At 35.9% G+C, this 15392-nt stretch overlaps 1 protein-coding gene across 1 annotated transcript in view; it reads right to left on the bottom strand.

The window, feature by feature from the left end:
- Positions 1–15392, bottom strand: part of SPEF2 (sperm flagellar 2) — a 232225-nt gene that overhangs the window by 143821 nt on the left and 73012 nt on the right. The window contains exons 8-9 of the mRNA XM_043975070.1: positions 7357–7545; positions 5280–5467 (exon numbers count right to left, since the gene is read on the bottom strand). Coding sequence (XP_043831005.1) covers positions 5280–5467; positions 7357–7545 — 377 coding nt within the window. The remainder of the gene's footprint in view (positions 1–5279; positions 5468–7356; positions 7546–15392) is intronic.

The raw sequence follows: 15392 nt of genomic DNA on the forward strand, positions 1-15392 counted from the left end.
GGAAATCAGTTGTTCCTTATTCCATTGAAACTCTGCATGAACATCATGTACACATGCCTTGCATTTTGCTTTTCTGCTTAAAATTTTTGTTTTCCAGGAATTTGATTCTTTCTGTTCTTGCAGCCCCCTCTCAGAAATAAGGTGATTCATCCCCTATGTATTGTTTCCACCACTCCCTACCTTCTCATGAAGTGCCTTACATAATAACGTACCAGAAGATGTCATTAGGAAAGAGTTAGGACTTCTGCACTTAAGTCTTCCAGAAAGATTTACAAAACCTCATTCTATCTAAGGGCAATATGGCTGTCTCAACATTGGAACAATTATCTGCTTTTTGTCACACGTCTTTGATTACTGTGGTCAATAGTGTATGGGAAGTTGAGGTTTGGGGACAGTTGCACTGAATTGCCTGCCACTTTGGGGGTACTGTAAATAGACTGGGGAGGAGAGGGGGCTGTTGATTTCTACTTGATCTTATGTATCTTTTTTTGTTGCTGTTGTTGCTGTGGTTTTTTTTGGTGGGACAATGAGGTTAAGTGACTTGCCCCGGGTCACAGTGCTAGTAAGTGTCAAGTTTCTGAGGCCGTATTTGAACTCAGGTCCTCCTGAATCTAGGACCAGTGCTTTATCCACTGTGCCACCTAGCTGCCCCTTATGTGTCTTTCAATAAACATCTTTGATCTTTTATATATATATATATATATGTATATATATGTGTGTGTGTGTGTGTGTGTATATATATATATATATATATATATATATATATACACACACACACACACACACACTCAGATTAAGACACATCTCAACACTAATATATCCCAAAGGAAGTGATTATTACTATTCCCCCATCATCTCTGTAACCCAATTTTGTAAGTTGTGAAACATTTTTGATTCGTTCTTCTCCTGCCCAATATGTAATTTAGCTCTCAATTTTGGTTGTCTTTCCCCTTCTTGTCATCCACCCCATCACCATCCCTTTTCAAACTTCTTTCCTGGGTTGTAATAATATGTAATATATTATAATAATATATTTTATATATATAATAATAATTGGGCTCCCCAATTCAAGCCGCTTTTCTCTCAAATCAAACCTGTATATGCTTTAATACTTTGATGGACTTGTGATTGCCTCAATGAAAGTATGCCCTCCAGTGGTCTACATTGCAACTGACCAATGTGTTCTCATTCTTAAATGCATTTCTATGTCCTACCATAAAACATCCTCAGGAAGTCTAAGCAATTTAATGAGAAATGTCTTACTCATATTATATGACAAGTTTACCTCCTTTGGTTCACATATCTCTTTAATCATGCTTTTATGCAGTGTTAATATCCTTTAGCCTAGTCGTACCTTTCATGCATCATATATCTCTTCACTAAGCTTTGGGTGGCTTGGAACTGTAGTTCTTTGGAGATTATAGCCCCTCATGCTTCACCTTATATAACATTACTAGAGGACTGTTGGTGTTTAAAAATAGGTCTTCATTTCTGAGAGAAGCTTAGGGTTAGAGGTTCATTCAAAGCGATGTACAGTATCCCAAATGTAATGTAGTCCATTCTTCTCCTCCTATTCCATTCTAGATCCAGATCATTGTCCATCTGTATGGTCAGTCCAAGATCTATGTATTGATGGACAACCTCCATAGGCTATCAGTCTAACTCAAAAAACATTCTTTGTCTACTTGGTTTTCCTTTTGCAAATAGTTTGGCTGAAGCAATTTAATTGATTGTGGATCATACTTAGAAAACTCTACAATGATTCAAGGTTTGATACAACTGGCACAACCTCACCTGCAAACAGGAGACTCTACAATGCCTTTTCTACTTGGATTGTGTTGGGCATTCTCCATATATATATTCATATATATTCTTCTAGTGAATCTCTTGATTTTTTAATCCACAAATAATAAACAACTGGAATGAGTATTCTCTGAATATTTGCTCCAATGATATGAATGCAAAAATATGATCTGCTATAAATATAGTTTGCAAAAGCCTCCTTGTTCTTGATGAAACACATCAAGGATTTCCTTAACACAAATTATTCTCAAAGAGCTTTTGTACAAAAGAAACATTTTTTATATTAGTTGTAAATGATTGGTGCTTTTAAAATAGTTTTATTTTGCTACAAAAAACATTCAAAATTTTCCCTTAAGCATTCCTTTCTTTCAGGTATCTTGACATTCAGTGCCCCAATGCCTTCAAAATTTTATTACCTCCATTTCCTTTATATATATATATATATACACACAAACATATATACATATATATATACATATACATATACATATATATAAAATATTTAGTTCAATTCATCTTTCCTTCTTGTCTTTATTTTCTTTAGAGCTACTTCTTCAAGAAGTACATTGGACTTTCATTGAGTTTTCATTGAGAAAGTGCAGTTTGTTATAGTAATTTCCCATTTTTATGTGTGTTGTCCTAATTTCTTTTAAAATATTCTTTGGATAACATGAATTAATTAGGTTTCAAGTCAATCTCTTTATAAACTTTGTTTTCCTCTACCACTTAAAAGATATTTTTATGAACAGATATTGCTCCTAATCTTCTACCATCATCTTTTTTATGATTTTACAAATGAATTTGTATTTTAAACCTTGCTTTATATTATAAACTGTTTGGAATATTGTCTTCTAGCAGTTATATGACCATTGGTAAAAGTCCTTTAACTGCTTAATGAACATAATAATAACTTGCATAAAAGGGCTTTTGCGAGGATTACAGAAATAATGTTTATGAATGCTTATTGCTGAATTAAATATCAAGTTAGCCTTCAATATCAGTTGTTATCACTAGTGGAAAAATAATATTAAACAAGTGCTTCACTTAATTGCCATATATCTCTGCTTAGCAAAGAGATCAAACATTTACTTGACAAAGTGGCTACCAGGATAATTTGATTTTTTAGTTGTTGGATCATTTACAATTGTTAAAGTCTCTTAAGAATAGTTTATGTCAGTGTTCTTTTATCTGTTTTACTTTTTTTATAGCATTTTTGGAGCTATTTTGGGTTTTTTTGTTTGTTTGTTTTTTTAGTGAGGCAATTGGGGTTAAGTGACTTGCCCAGGGTCACACAGCTAGTAAGTATTAAGTGTCTGAGGCCAGATTTGAACTCAGGTACTCCTGACTCCAGGGCCGGTGCTCTATCCACTGCGCCACCTAGCTGCTCCTTGGTTTTTTTGGAGCTATTTTGATTGCAAGACATGTTTCCATTTTTATTCTTTCTTTAATTTTATATAGATTTGTATCTTTGCACTAAAAAATCAATAATCGGACTGTACACTGACAAACTAATTCAAAATAGCTCCTATGTTGGCACCAGCTTTTTTTCTATTCTTGTCACTGTGGTATTATTTGATGCTTGGCATATTGAGTACCTCTTAACCCTTTTGAAGAAAGGATTCATGATATATTGGCTTAAGATTTTGGTATAATCTCCAAACCTTTGGCCTCTTCTGTCTCTTATCTCTAATCTATATTTTTCAAACTATCTTTTCTCATCTTTATCTTTCTTTTGCATTAAAGGAACCAAATGCTAAAGTATATGATGAATCAATTTGCAGGGTCTTATCAAGTTCTTCATGGGATTCTTCCATCCTCTGCAACAGATTCTAGTATCTAAGCTTCAATGTAGGGTCTTGTGACAAATGTCTATCACGAATATAACATTCTAAGGTGATAGAAAGTCCTCTGAAATATTTCTTTCTGTGAGATTGTCCTCACTGGTTTCTCTATTATCAGGATCCCCCCTTCAATCCATCCTCTCCATTCAGTTCCTATAATAATCTTCCTAGTCACAAAACAATGATGTCACTCTTCTGCCCAAAAACTCTGAGGATAAAAGACAAATTTCTCCTTTTGGACCTTATTAAGAGGATCCCCTTAGGACCTTCTGAAGGAGTCCTGTCTTTTCCTCATTCAAATCTTAAGGTCTTTCCCTATTACTTGGCTCTTGCATTTTTTTTTCTCTTTATTTTACCCTGCTTCATTAGTTTCTGATGATCTGACTTTTTTTCCTCCCTTGAACTATGCACCTGCTTATTGATTTTGCCCTCTATCTGATATCCTGAGTCTCATCTGTCTGATTTATGACCTGTTACATGAAGAACAGGGAAGGATCAGGAAGTCAGAATGATAATTTCTCTAATCTCCTCCTAATTCCCAGGCCTTGTTCTCATCCCTGATGTACTCCAGATCATTCAGACTTTGTTTCAGTTTCAGTTTTAATCGCTTCACAGCCAGTATCCATTATCTGTTTCTTCTTGGGCCCTGATGTGATAGCACCAATGAAACATAACTTGGAAAACTTTACCTACCCTTTAGCTGAATGAAGGAAGGGAATTTTATGATTGAGTACATAATTTAATACTTCAATGGATATGTGATCTCATGTCTTTTTTCTTGAATATCTTCATAAACATTTTAAGCTATCGTATCTAGGAAATTGCTAAAACCTCTGGGGAATACATAAATCCATAAGTATCTCTGAGTCTCAGTTTTCTAATAGATAATTTAGGAATAATAATAATTTATAGATAAAATACAAATAATAATTTACTTCACAGGGATGTGTAAACTTAAAATCAGAAAATATATAGAAAGTGCTTCACAAACCTTAAAGAACTATATAAATATCAGTTATTATTGTTGCTGTTGTTATTACTCTGGTTAACATTTGAATCCCATGAATTTTACAAAAAAAAACTGGATAAAATTTTACTATTCTAATATCATAAAGGCATGCTTTTAGATATGCTTAATAATACAATAATACTTTAAATTCCCAAATACCTTTAGAGACGTAGAAAGGTCAAAATGTGTTATTCTCTTTTGTATGTTGGTTATATAGACTATCATTACAAACAGAAAATTTGAGGTACAGATAGCAGTAAGATTGCCCAAATTCCTACATCTTATCACTGACTGAGTTAAAACAACAATGATGGGGGGACAGCTAGGTGTCGAGGTAGATAAAGCATTTGCCCTGGATTCAGGAGGATCTGAGTTCAAAGCCAGCCTCAGACACCTGACACTTAACCAGCTGTGTGACCCTGGGCAAGACACTTAAGCTTCATTACCCCACAAAACAAAATAAACAAACAAACAAAAACCAATGATGGTCTGAAGAGGCCAATGCAGTACTTTTGTCAAAGAACTTGAATTCATTCTACCAAGGCCTAAGACTTCACCTGTCTTTTCCTTTTCTTTCTCTGCTTATCTGTTCTCCATTGCATTGATTATTAAAAGTGCATACTTACTTATGAGTTAATTCTCGATATTCTGCTACTTTAGTTGAGAAATCAATTATATTGTCCAAAATTTCTGCACACATTGAATAGTGCTTTCTATAACGAGCTTGAGCCCTTTCTGCTGCTATTCTTTCGTGAATTTCTATTTCTTTTTGGGCTTGTTCTTCGTACTCAAGCTTGGCTTGTCTCTCAAGGGCCTAAGACACAAAATGGACTCCTTTGTAAATAAGTATTTAAACAGATTAAAATTATAACAACTCAGCAAAACTCATTGGAAAAAGCAGAAAAACAGTGAAACTCAATATGCATGTCTGCAAAAAGGCAAAGTGGAAGGACTACACAATTATCTACATAATTTAGATAACAGGGAAGAAAGAACACTACTGGTCAAAATGAACCAAGGCACTATATTACTCACATTACTTTGAGTTTATATTACCAAGATTTTTTTTTAACAGGAAAAGATTCAGAATAAAATTATCTTTTGGATTTTCCTAATATTAGACTTATTTCATTTTAATGAAGGCAAGAGTACTCCAATGGGTACCACTGAAGCATTCTAGAAACAAATTTGACCTTTCGTAAAATGCTCCAGAAATTACATTTTTTTAAAGTTGATCTACTTTAATATATCTGGCCTATTAAAAAACAGATTGGTTATTGGCTATAAAGATGGTCACTGCAAGACAAGCTTCCCCATTTGGATTGAATTTAATTGTGGAGATTCAGTCATTTAGCGCTTAGACTAAATAAGTACACAATATCCTTTCTAAGATTCTCTTAGGTATACTCTGTGTCTTGGCTCGAGATTAGCAATGAGACTGACCATGGTTCGTTCACACAGGATACTTAGGGCAAAATAACTAAGCCGAATGAAACTCTGACTAGATTGCCTGGCAGTACGACAACAACAGGACAGAAAGGAGACAGGACAGACAGCCCAGGCCATCATTGCCAAGCTACCCGGACCTGGACCTGTCTACTCACTTCCTCAATCTTTCCTCCAATGCATTTTGAACCTTACCAAAAAATGATACACTACACTGCAGATCATGAGAAGCTAATGTAAATACCTGATTTGCATCTAAAATAGGCAAGCATGGAGTTCTTGAAATGTATGTCTGACATGCATCTCCAGGTATCTTTCTCTGGCTCCATGTATGTTTCTGACCATCAATTCCCTTTTATGGGCCTTTTCCCAGGAAAGATCCTTGGGTCTTTATGGCTGTCCTTGATAAAATGCTAACTAGTAGCCAGGCATGTATATCCTCTACCTAGTCACATTACTAGTCCTCAGAACCATATTCTTTCCATGTGCTTAGGTAACTCTAGTGCCTTCTCTAACCTTTGCAATCTAGAATCTCCCTTACCTCACAATTGTTTTCTAAGCAGATGTAAACAAGAGCTGGTCAGTTTCATTGTTGTGGGAATTTAGGAAGATTTGCAAGTTTGGGGCAAGAGACAGAAAATATCATGTGAGTTTTCCAGGTCTGTAAGTAGTTTTGTTTATTATGTTTGTTGATTAAGTTTATATAGAAATATTTACCATGAAAACAGCAGCAGCAACAACAACAGAAACAACCACAGTAGGTCTCTGCTTTATCACTCCTGAGTATAAGCAGCCTTTATCAACAGAGTTAGGGCAGCTACCTAAAATTCCATTTCATCTGTTCTAGATATTATACCTCATCCAAAGTCTAACTAATTCAAATGTTCCAGTATAGAGATGAAAATTCAGAATGGAAGCCAATTCAAAAATAAAAAAAAAAACATGATTTAATTTCTTTGGATGTAAATCTGTTTTCATAGGCCACATATAGGAGGCTAGAGAAGTGAAACACAAGCAAGGCTAAATTTTGGATTTAACTAAACTGCTTGCCATTTTTAAAAAATTTGTGCCTTGTTCTTGCTTTCCCCTGGACTGTTACTGGGACCATTTGTGGTCTCCAATGTATCAGTTTGGGGAGGGGGAAGTATGTCTAAACAATGTATTAAATTCTAGAGGCACAATACCATCCATTTATGTGTGGTTTAGGGAAAAGGATCAAAAGGAAACACAAAAAATTTTAAGGAAGAGATATTTTACTGCTTCTCTGTCAAGAGCATCCTGGAAATCTTTCAGTCGTCTTTCTTCATATTGTTTTTCTCTGAAAACTCTGTTTTGCCATAAAACTTCCTTTTCATGACGAACATGCATGAGCTGCACAGCAATTCGACGCTCCTGCTGAGATTGTCTCATAAGACGATTAATGAGTTGTTCTTCTCGGTAAGCCTCCTAGAAATGCAAAATTAAAAGATTCAATTATTTATAAAACTTAGTAAAATTCCAAAATATATTGTGCTTATCAGCAAAAATTTGTTGTATATTTCTTTAAACTATGTGTGATATTTTTAATTTTAAAATTAAAACGTAATATTTAATTTTAGAATTCCATGTTAATTCTAGAAGTTGTCATTGTTCAGTTTTTTTCAATTATGGCCAACGCTTCATGACACCATTTGAGCTTTTCTTGGCAAAGACACTGGAGTGATTTGCTGTATCTTTCTCCAGATTATTCTACAGATGAGAAAAGTGAGACAAAAAGGCTTATATGACTTGCCCAAGGTCACACAGCTAGTAAGAGTCTATAGCTGGATTTGAACTCAGGTCTTCCTGACTCTAGACCTGGTGCTCTATCCACTGCACCATGTAGCTGCCCAATTCTAAAAAATAGCAGAGTGCAAAGCATCACTTTTAAGTTTTGCAAATAGCAAGGTGAGGTGTCTGGATATATGTAACTTAACATAAAAAATATAGCATTATGTCCTCTGAAATTTGATCATAAATAATCTTACTCGATGAAAAATGTCACCAGTAAGATTTTTATTTTATTAGAGATATTCTGGGGTACAGGGAATTTTATTGTATGTCCCATACTGTTATAGTAGAATTGTTCAGAAAATAATGGAAATAGCCCTTGAGGGAACATGATTAGCTTTCAATAGGAAGACTGAAATATCAGCATGAAGAACTGTTAAGGGAGATGAGGATATTCAGCTTTAAGAAGAGATGAAGGAATGCTTGTGTGGGTTTGTGTGTGTGTGCCTCTGTAGCTATCTAGAAGGGTTAGATTTATTTATTCTGCATTGACCAAAGGGCAGAAGCTTAGAATCAAAGCAGTATTGGACTGGAAAGATGAAGATCCAAGTTCTAGTCCTATATCTGCCATTAGTTACCTCTGTGAATTTAGGTAGATCATTTAATTTCTCTGTTCTTTTGATTTTGTTATCTGAAAAAGGAGAGTTAGATTACATTATCACTAAGGCCCCTTCTAGCCTGATGAAAGGGGGAGCTAGTCAGTCATAGGATCATTAAAGCAAGGCATGAGATAGATGGAAATCTCAAATATTGGAAATTTCTAGTTAAAATGTGTAAATATATTATTTATTTTTAAAAAACAAAGCTTTTTTAAGAGTAAAGTTTCATGTTTCAATGGTTTCTACATTTCAGGAAGACAGGGTAGAAATTCAACTCTGAAAATAAAGATTCAAATAACATGGAATTTTATATATTTTACTCAGTTCAATTCAATAAAAATAATATTACATGTAGGTAATAATTCTAAGTGATAGAGCTACAAAGAAGAAATTAAAAATCATCTTGAAAAAGCCTACAATCTAGTAAGGAGAAGGATGTTAAGATATGTGCAGGAATAACAACCCCAGACTAGAATGAGACAAAATGTAAGCTCCTTGAAAGCAGGATCCACTTCATTTTTGCTTGAATATCCCCACAGCCTAACACAGTGGCCATACATTTGTGTTATCAATCAATTAGCAAATATATATTAAGTATCTATTAATACTTAATATACTATTCATACTTAACATATATACCTAATTTATCTTTGCTAATTGGTTGATAATGCAAATTAAATAAGAAATGTAAAAGACTAGCCCACATAAAGTTTCATGAGAGATTTGAAGTAGATAACTTCCATCTCAAGAAAGGTTGGAGTGTGTGTGTGAGACATGGATTTCCTTCAGTACTTGATAGCAAAAGTAGTAATAAAGGAAAGGGAAGTATTTTACCACATGGAGATGGGGTGAGACCAATCAAGGACTAGGGGATTGTTTGAATAAAGGCAAAGAAATAGAAGAGGGCAAGACAAAAGTGGGTAATGGAGGGTAGTCTAGCCGTATAAGTCTAGAAAAATAGCTCACATTTATATGGTGCTTAATGGATTACAAAGTATACTCCTCACAAGCTTTGGAGTAAGACTATGAAAGGCTTGGAAGTTTGACTAAGGGATTTGTATTTTATTTCATTGACCATGGGAAATCATAAATGTTTTTAGACCAGGGGAATAAGGTGATCATAATGGTGAAGTAGGAAATGCATAAGAATTAAATGGAAACAAGATTGAAAACAAGTTGGATGTTTGCTATAACAGCTAAGAAAAGAGGTGATGAGGTTCTAGATGACAGAGGCTGTAATGGAATTAGAAAGGAGCAAGAGTTTAGGGGAGATATTTGTAGGGCTGGAATCAATAAGTGGCATTAAAGGTCATCAGGAGAGAGATGTTGACCAGAAAAGAAGGTGGATTTCTCTTATAGCAAGAATGAAGGGTGGACAGCTCTCATGCTCCACTGGTACCCACATAAAAGCAAGGATCACCCTAGAGCTGGAAGAGATCTCAGAGAGCTACCCCTCAGAGATCTACAGACAGAAACTGTGATCGATACAAGTTGAGTGACTTGTCCTAAATTACATGGATAAAGAGAATTTGCACCTAGGACCTCTGATTCCATGTCCAACATTTTTTCCACCCTATCATGCTGCCTCCAGCAAGACCACTAGCTTACTGGATAGAACCCTTATGGATGATTTGAGGGGAAGGAATGGATGAGTCACAAGTGATCGTGAGGGGATGGACAGTTTGTGATCTATCCCATTTTTAGGAAGTACTAACATCAAAAGGATATTAGAAAATCATCAGGATAGGGGATTTACCAAATTCAGGGAATGAAGAAAAATGCAAAAAGGGATGACTGAGATTTCAAGTTTAGGTAACTTGCTGATTTTGGGTGCTACAAACAGAAGTTAGGAAATGCAGATTTTGGGGGAAGGATGTTAAGTTCCCTTTTTTAAGCATGGTAAAGTGGAAGGACCCCTCAGTCTGGAGCTGGAGGATCTGGGTTCCAATCTTTCTGATGTTTACTGCCTGCTCCACTTTGGAGAAGGCACACAACTTCCCTGGTCAGTTTCCTCATCTCCAAAATGAAGAGGATTGGACTAGATGGGTTCTTCAGGAGGCCCTTCCAATGCTATGCTATTGAGCTTATCCAGATGAATAGCAGCAATGGTAACAACAGCTCACACAGTGGGGCAGCACAGTAGGGTGGATGGATTGCTGGTCTTAAGAGTCAGGAAGACTTGGGTTCAGACAGTATCTCTGAAAGTTACTAGCTGAGGAAGTTGGATGAGCTGGACTCAAAGGTCCCTTCCTTTTTCAATTTATGATTCCATGAATTTTCACATATATATCACATTCAGGTTTACAGCCTTACAACAAGTGAGTGAAATAGGTGACCATTCAGCAAGTGTTGGACATACAGCACCACAAAGAACTGGGGAGAGATGACTACCCTTGTTTGGGAGTCATCTACACAGAAGTGATCATTAGAAGCCAGGGAGTAGAGGAGGTAGTCAAAGGAGATAGCATAGAGAAGAGGATTACTATCTTCTTAGAAAAGGTAAAGGAGGGGCAGCTAGATGACTCAGTGGATAAAGCACTGGCCCTGGATTCAGGAGTACCTGAGTTCAAATCTGGACTCAGACACTTGGCACTTACTAGCTGTGTGACCCTGGGCAAGTCACTTAACCCTTACTGCTCCCCGAAACAAAACAAAACAAAACAAAAGGAAAAGGAAAGAGGGACCAGTGAAGAAGACAATAAATAGTTTAAGGAATAGAAAGAACACATTAAGAGTACAAGGAATCAGGGCAGCTAGATGGTGCAGTGGATAGAGCACCGGCCCTGGAGTCAGGAGGACCTGAATTCAAATCTGGACTCAGACACTGGGCACTTACTAGCTGTGTGACCCTGGACAAGTCACTTAACCCCAACTGCCTCATAAAAAAAGGTAAAAGGAATCATCATGCTCACCAAGAAGGGGATGGTCAAGAGTGTCAAATGCTATTTTAAGGCAAAATAGTCCCCAGGATAAATGGAATGTTCTCTGCTCCGCTCAGGTTGCATCAAGAATATTTGAGGAAATGTTGCCTATACTCAACTACACTCTGCCTATGACATCCCCTCCTCACCTGAATGGAACTCAAGCATGGGCTTTAACAGGCCACCTTTGGCCTGATCCTTCTTAGTGCCAGGCCTCTATCTGACTTCTCAGACATCTCTAGTCATGCTGCTTCACATGTATCCCTTCCTTTTCCAGCTCCCCTTTATGTGTTCTCTTTCTCCAACAGAATATATGTTCCTTGAGGACAGGGGCTGTTTTGCTTGCTTTTATGTGTATCTTCAGTGCTCAGCATTATGCCTGACACAGAGTAAGTGCTTAATAAATGTTCTTTCCTTCCATCCATCCATCCATCCATCCATCCATCCATCCATCCATCCATCCATCCATCCATCCATCCATCCATCCAAATGCAGAGCGGTAAGGGAAGATGAAGACTGGGGGGGAAAGCCCAGTGGATTTGGCAGAAGGAGTTTATTGAAGATTTTAGAGAAATTTTGGTTCAGTGGTAGGGATAAAAATCAGCTGGTACTGAGTGAATAAGTAGAAGGAAGTAGAAGCTTACAGTATATACTCCTTTGTAGAAGTCTGACAGTGAAGGAAGAAAGGAAAGAGATAAAATGATAGCTCGAGAACCAAGAACTGAAATTGTACCTTTGTAAGATCAAATAATCTTGGAGATGCAAAAGTTCAGCTGAAAACTTGGTGTGCCCCCTTCCCCCATATTAAGATATTCTCAACAGGGACAAGAATAACTGTCAAATTTGTCAATATTTGTCACTTCCAGTTTTAAAATGTAACGAGACTATGACTTCTACATTTTATTTGTTCCGTTTCACAATGGAGATTAGTTCTAAATCTTGTAAAACACTGTTTTGGTGTGTTTGTTTCAAATAAATGTTAAAAGATTTAGGGTGTATTCAAATGGCTGGCTTGTCAATATCTGATGAGATCTCCATATTTTAGCTATCTTAATAACCAAACTCAATTATTCATATATAATTTCTATTTACTTAGCAATTTGCTATTGTACCTTGAGAAAAGGATTATAGTTAATTACTGCTTGGTATATAATGACGGCTAGTATTTATGTCATACTTTAAGATTTATGAGGCATATTAATATATACCATATTAGTTGATGCTTATAAGAGGTGCTGTAATTATTCCCATTTTAAGATGGGGAATCTGAGTTTGATAGAGGTTAAGTAGCTGACCCAGAGTCCACGGTTAGTAAGTACCTAAAGCAATATTCGAAGTCAGGTTTTACTGACTCCAGATTCAACACTTTATCTACTATGCCACCTAGCTCTACATATGAGCTTATAAGCTACCTCTATATATGACCTTAGTACAAGAAGCATCCTGTTCTCCTTTCTCATCAATCAGTGAACTGAAATCAAGGACCTAGAATAGTGCCTCATACCTAGCAGATATTTAATGTTTATTAAACCAAATTGAAAAACAGAGTTTCAACAACTACATACACAGATATTCCTCATATGTACAATACACCCATTGCATAAGCTCACAATTACTCTCTATTGCCACTAGATGGCAATACTGTACTGATCAGGCAAATGCTGACTGAGTTTTTACCCTTGAGGAAACTGAGGAACCAATAGAATTGCAGAACTGACAAATGGACAGATTAAGAAACTATGAAATAAAGGTACTTTTGCAATGCAATGGTATGAATGGATGGGAGAAATCTCGGGGAGTCTGTATCGGGGATCAAACTGCCATATGCTGTATTTTGTTGCCTAAGTTCTCATTCCATAAAATTTAGCAATTTAGAATTAAGATGTTCTCATACAAAATTTTTAAAGAATACATTCAAAACATTGAAATCATTGTTTGCTGATTCATTTGTTGTTTTGAGTCTTGAATTCTGTAAGCCCTTGCAACCTGTAGAGTATTTTAGAGTTTATTTAAGGGCAAATGTTATCTTCATTTTAGAGAAGAACAAAGAGGTCTTGGAAGTTAATTAACTTGTCCAAGTTCAACCAGCTACTCAGTGGTAGGGGTAGGACTAGAACCCTGGTCTTGTTACTTTAATTATTTACTTGTTTATTTATTTATTTTTTGGTCTTGTGACTTTTAACGCACAGTGGTAGTAGCCTAAGACCATGTCAAAGCTTAAGGAAAGATGCCTATGAAATTCATTTCCCTTTGCTTAATGTAGCATAGGATAAGGAAAAGATGCAGTGATTCCCACTGGTGTACTTTCCTCAAGTCCTGCACAGACATGGCTGTCTATCCACTCAAAATAGCAGCATCAGTCAGGATAGGACTATATCTGGGACAATCGGGCATTTTATCAGTGACCCATTGGGCTATCTGCATGTTGGGTATTTTTCTATGACAGCAAAGAACCAGAAATGACTTCCCCTTCCTGGAAACTCTGCTTTGTAGCTTTGTATCATATAAATGTCCAGTAGAGGTTATATGACTTTGGCTGGATCAGAAATATGATTAAGGCAAAGGCACCCCTACAATTTTTGAGATATGCTAATATTGCTTTGGTGAATATTTTATATGTATAGTATTCCGTAAGAAATTAACTTATTGCATAACAGTAGGAACAATTACTTATCTGCTATAGTTAGCAATTATATTTCTCTTTTCTTGAGATAAATAACTTTTTACTTCTAGATACATTATTTTCAAAAGGAGTTCTTATTCAGGAACAAGCAGAAATTAGTTTATGCACTAATATCCCTTGTCCCACATTTTTCATAGGCACTTAATAAATAATTCTTGCTAATTACTTATCCACAAGATAAAATCACCACATCAACTACACAATGAAGGTAAGTCAGAACAATGCACTGAAAGTGAAGATTGCATTTTTATAGCCTTTTACTTAAACAAAAGCAAGACTCTAGTTTCAATTAAGACTCAGATAAAACTTCTGTATTGTGTTTAACTCAATAGGAAGCAACATATAAACCAACAGGAAATGTGTATTTATGGAAAGTAACTAAACTAAAGATGTTTTGCATCTTTCAATGAAACATTGATCTCACACCAAACATAATTGCTTCATTTCAAAAAGCTAAATAAAACATTTAAAAAAAAGATTCTGGTTAGTTAATTTGAAGAAAGGTGAATGCAGGAATATACTTTGAAATGGGAACATTTTTCTTTGATTTTGAATTGGCTATGTTTTATTCACATTGAATATTTGCCTCTGGTTTTTTGAGTTGGCAATTATAGATACATTATTTAGATTCTTTTGCTTGTTTATTATGATTAATAATATTGATGATGATGGGGATAGTAATAGATATCCTTGTTCTTCCTAAACCATTTGTATGATTCAGTGGTGTAAGAAAAAAGAGAAATTTTTCTGTACTTAAAAAAAAAATCTTCTCATGTAACATCCTGGTTTATTTTCTCTTCCTCTTGTAATTTCAATCTTTCTGGCTCAAAGTCATTGTCTAGGAGGACCTATGTCCCCCACAGTTTCCACTGTGGCTCTCCATTGTTCTGCTCTGTCTGTGCCAAGGGGGAACCCTGGCTAATATCTCAGGGCCTGGGCACTGGCTGCTGTCTATGCACACAGTATTCTCTCTCCTCACCTCTGTCTCTTTTAAACTTCAGTTTTCTCAAAGACTCTGCTCCGGGCCATGTTTTGTGGGAGACCTTTCCTATCCTGCCCAGATGTTTGTGGCTTCTTCTCTCCCAGCTCTGCCCAGGGTTATGGACTTTGTATTTCATATGTGCGTAGTTGTATATATGTATTTTGATTCCAATATTAGAATATAAGTTCTCTGAAGGTAGGCATTGTCTTACATTTGACTTTATATCCCCCTACAACTAGCACTGTGCCTGACACAGAGTAGGGCTTAAATTCATGCTTGTTATTGACTACTTTTTCTTG

The sequence above is a fragment of the Dromiciops gliroides genome, chromosome 1, assembly GCF_019393635.1.
Source record: "Dromiciops gliroides isolate mDroGli1 chromosome 1, mDroGli1.pri, whole genome shotgun sequence".
Taxonomy (NCBI): domain Eukaryota; kingdom Metazoa; phylum Chordata; class Mammalia; order Microbiotheria; family Microbiotheriidae; genus Dromiciops; species Dromiciops gliroides.